Here is a 2,953-nt window from a genome sequence, read left to right on the forward strand (position 1 = left end):
GCAGCAGCCACAGGCGCACACGCTGACCACACTGAGCAGCGAGCCGGGCCAGTCCCAGCGAACGCACATCAAGACGGAGCAGCTGAGCCCCAGCCACTACAGCGAGCAGCAGCAGCACTCGCCCCAGCAGATCGCCTACAGCCCCTTCAACCTTCCGCACTACAGCCCTTCCTACCCGCCCATCACCCGCTCGCAGTACGACTACACCGACCACCAGAACTCCAGCTCCTACTACAGCCACGCGGCGGGCCAGGGCACCGGCCTCTACTCCACCTTCACCTACATGAACCCCGCCCAGCGCCCCATGTACACCCCCATCGCCGACACCTCTGGGGTTCCTTCCATCCCGCAGACCCACAGCCCCCAGCACTGGGAACAACCCGTCTACACACAGCTCACCCGACCTTGAGGAGGCCTCCTATGAAGGGCGAAGATGGCCGAGATGATCCTAAAAATAACCGAAGAAAGAGAGGACCAACCAGAATTCCCTTTGGACATTTGTGGGTTTTGTTTTTTATTTTGTTTTTTGTTTTCTTCTTCTTCTTCCTTAAAGACATTTAAGCTAAAGGCAACTCGTACCCAAATTTCCAAGACAGAGACATGACCTATCCAAGCGCATTACCCACTTGTGGCCAATCAGTGGCCAGGCCAACCTTGGCTAAATGGAGCAGCGAAATCAACGAGAAACTGGACTTTTTAAACCCTCTTCAGAGCAAGCGTGGAGGATGATGGAGAATCGTGTGATCAGTGTGCTAAATCTCTCTGCCTGTTTGGACTTTGTAATTATTTTTTTAGCAGTAATTAAAGAAAAAAGTCCTCTGTGAGGAATATTCTCTATTTTAAATATTTTTAGTATGTACTGTGTATGATTCATTACCATTTTGAGGGGATTTATACATATTTTTAGATAAAATTAAATGCTCTTATTTTTCCAACAGCTAAACTACTCTTAGTTGAACAGTGTGCCCTAGCTTTTCTTGCAACCAGAGTATTTTTGTACAGATTTGCTTTCTCTTACAAAAAAAAAAAAAAATTCCTGTTGTATTAACATTTTAAAAAGAATTGTGTTATGCGATCAGTTTTGGGGGTTAACTTTGCTTAATTCCTCAGGCTTTGCGATTCGAGGAGGAGCTGCCTTAAAAAAAAATAAAGGCCTTATTTTGCAATTATGAGAGTAAACAATAGTTTAGAGAAGCATTTGGTAAGCTTTATCATATATATATATATTTTTAAACGAGAGAAAACACCTTGAGCCTTAAAACCATGCTGCTGGGAAACATTTGCGTTCTCTTTTAGTGCATTTCCTCCTGCCTTTGCTTGTTCACTGCAGTCTTAAGAGAGGTAAAGGCAAGCAAAGGAGACAAAATCTGTTCTGGGAATGTTTCAGCAGCCAATAAGTGCCCGAGCACACTGCCCCCCATTGCCTGCCTGGGCCCCATGTGGAAGGCAGATGCCTGCTCGCTCTGTCACCTGTGCCTCTCTGAACACCAGCAGTTAACCTTCAAGACATTCCACGTGCTAAAATTATTTATTTTGTAAGGAGAGGTTTTAATTAAAACAAAAATTTTTTTTTTTTTCAATTTTACCTTCTTTAAAATAGGTTGTTGGAGCCTTCCTCAAAGGGTATGGTCATCTGTTGTTAAATTATGTTCTTAACTGTAACCAGTTTTTTTTTTTTATTTATCTCTTTAATCTTTTTTTATTATTAAAAGCAAGTTTCTTTGGATTCCTCATCCTAGATTTGTATAAATGCCTTTTTGTCCATCCCTTTTTTCTTTTTGTTGAAAACAAACTGGAAACTTGTTTCTCTTTTTGTACAAATGAGAGATTGCAAATGTAGTGTATCACTGAGTCATTTGCAGCGTTTTCTGCCACAGACCTTTGGGCCACCCTACATCGTGTGTGTGTGTGTGTGTGTGTGTGTGTGTGTGTGTGTGGACACAAAAACAATGCAAGCATGTGTCATCAATAATTCCTCTGCATCTTCTCTTGGAGTGAGGGAGGCTACCTGGAGGGGATCAGCCCACTGACAGACCTTAATCTTAATTACTGCTGTGGCTGGAGAGTTTTGAGGATTGCTTTTTAAAAAAGACAGCAAACTTTTTTTTTTTTATTTAAAAAAAGATATATTAACAGTTTTAGAAGTCAGTAGAATAAAATCTTAAAGCACTCATAATATGGCATCCTTCAATTTCTGTATAAAAGCAGATCTTTTTAAAAAGATATTTCTGTAACTTAAGAAACCTGGCATTTAAATCATATTTTGTCTTTAGGTAAGCTTTGGTTTGTGTACATGTTTTGTTTGTTTCACTTGTTTCCCTCCCACCCCCAAACCTTTTGTTCTCTCCGTGAAACTTACCTTTCCCTTTTTCTTTCTCTCTTTTTTTTTGTATATTATTGTTTACAATAAATATACATTGCATTAAAAAGAAAATGGCCCTGTGGATTTATTCACCCAGTTCTCCTGTTGGACGACTTGGCAAATTTGAGCACAAAAGACATCGCGAAGTGCTGACGACTGTGATGTTTTTTATGAGCACCTTTGGCAATCCTAGAAAACACGCTGAGGAAAAGACTGTGTATCTCCAAACATCTAGGCAGAGAAATCTTGAAAAAGTGCCACTTGAATATTTCGATCACACAGAAAATTACATGTCAGTAGTTGCCCACTCTGGCAAAAATGTTTGTTGTGGTTTTCATGACCTCATGCTTCAGGGCAAAAGCTGTCCCTTGTGGAGGTCAGAGGGAATATTAGACTGAAATCAGGAGCTCGTCAGTAGACAGAATGCCAGAGGGGTGACTTGTTTCTCTGGTTTTAATATGGCAAACTGTCTGTCCTATGAACACATACCCAAGAAATGGAGTGTCCATTTAAAAAGCAAAGGAAGCCAAAGAAAAACAATGTCTACAGGGAACCAGAGGGAAGCCTGTCGTATTAACCCATTAAATGATT

The 2,953-nt window shown here is 41.2% G+C and overlaps 1 protein-coding gene across 1 annotated transcript in view; it reads left to right on the top strand.

Annotated features, from left to right (window-relative positions):
• Positions 1 to 2,429, top strand: part of SOX9 (SRY (sex determining region Y)-box 9) — a 5,954-nt gene extending 3,525 nt beyond the window's left edge. Inside the window, exon 4 of the mRNA XM_012001855.1 lies at positions 2 to 2,429. Within this exon, the coding sequence (XP_011857245.1) occupies positions 2 to 409 (408 nt within the window). The 3' untranslated portion in view covers positions 410 to 2,429. The remainder of the gene's footprint in view (position 1) is intronic.
• The last annotated feature ends 524 nt before the right edge of the window (positions 2,430 to 2,953 follow it).

The sequence above is a fragment of the Mandrillus leucophaeus genome, unplaced genomic scaffold, assembly GCF_000951045.1.
Source record: "Mandrillus leucophaeus isolate KB7577 unplaced genomic scaffold, Mleu.le_1.0 Scaffold1, whole genome shotgun sequence".
NCBI lineage: Eukaryota > Metazoa > Chordata > Mammalia > Primates > Cercopithecidae > Mandrillus > Mandrillus leucophaeus.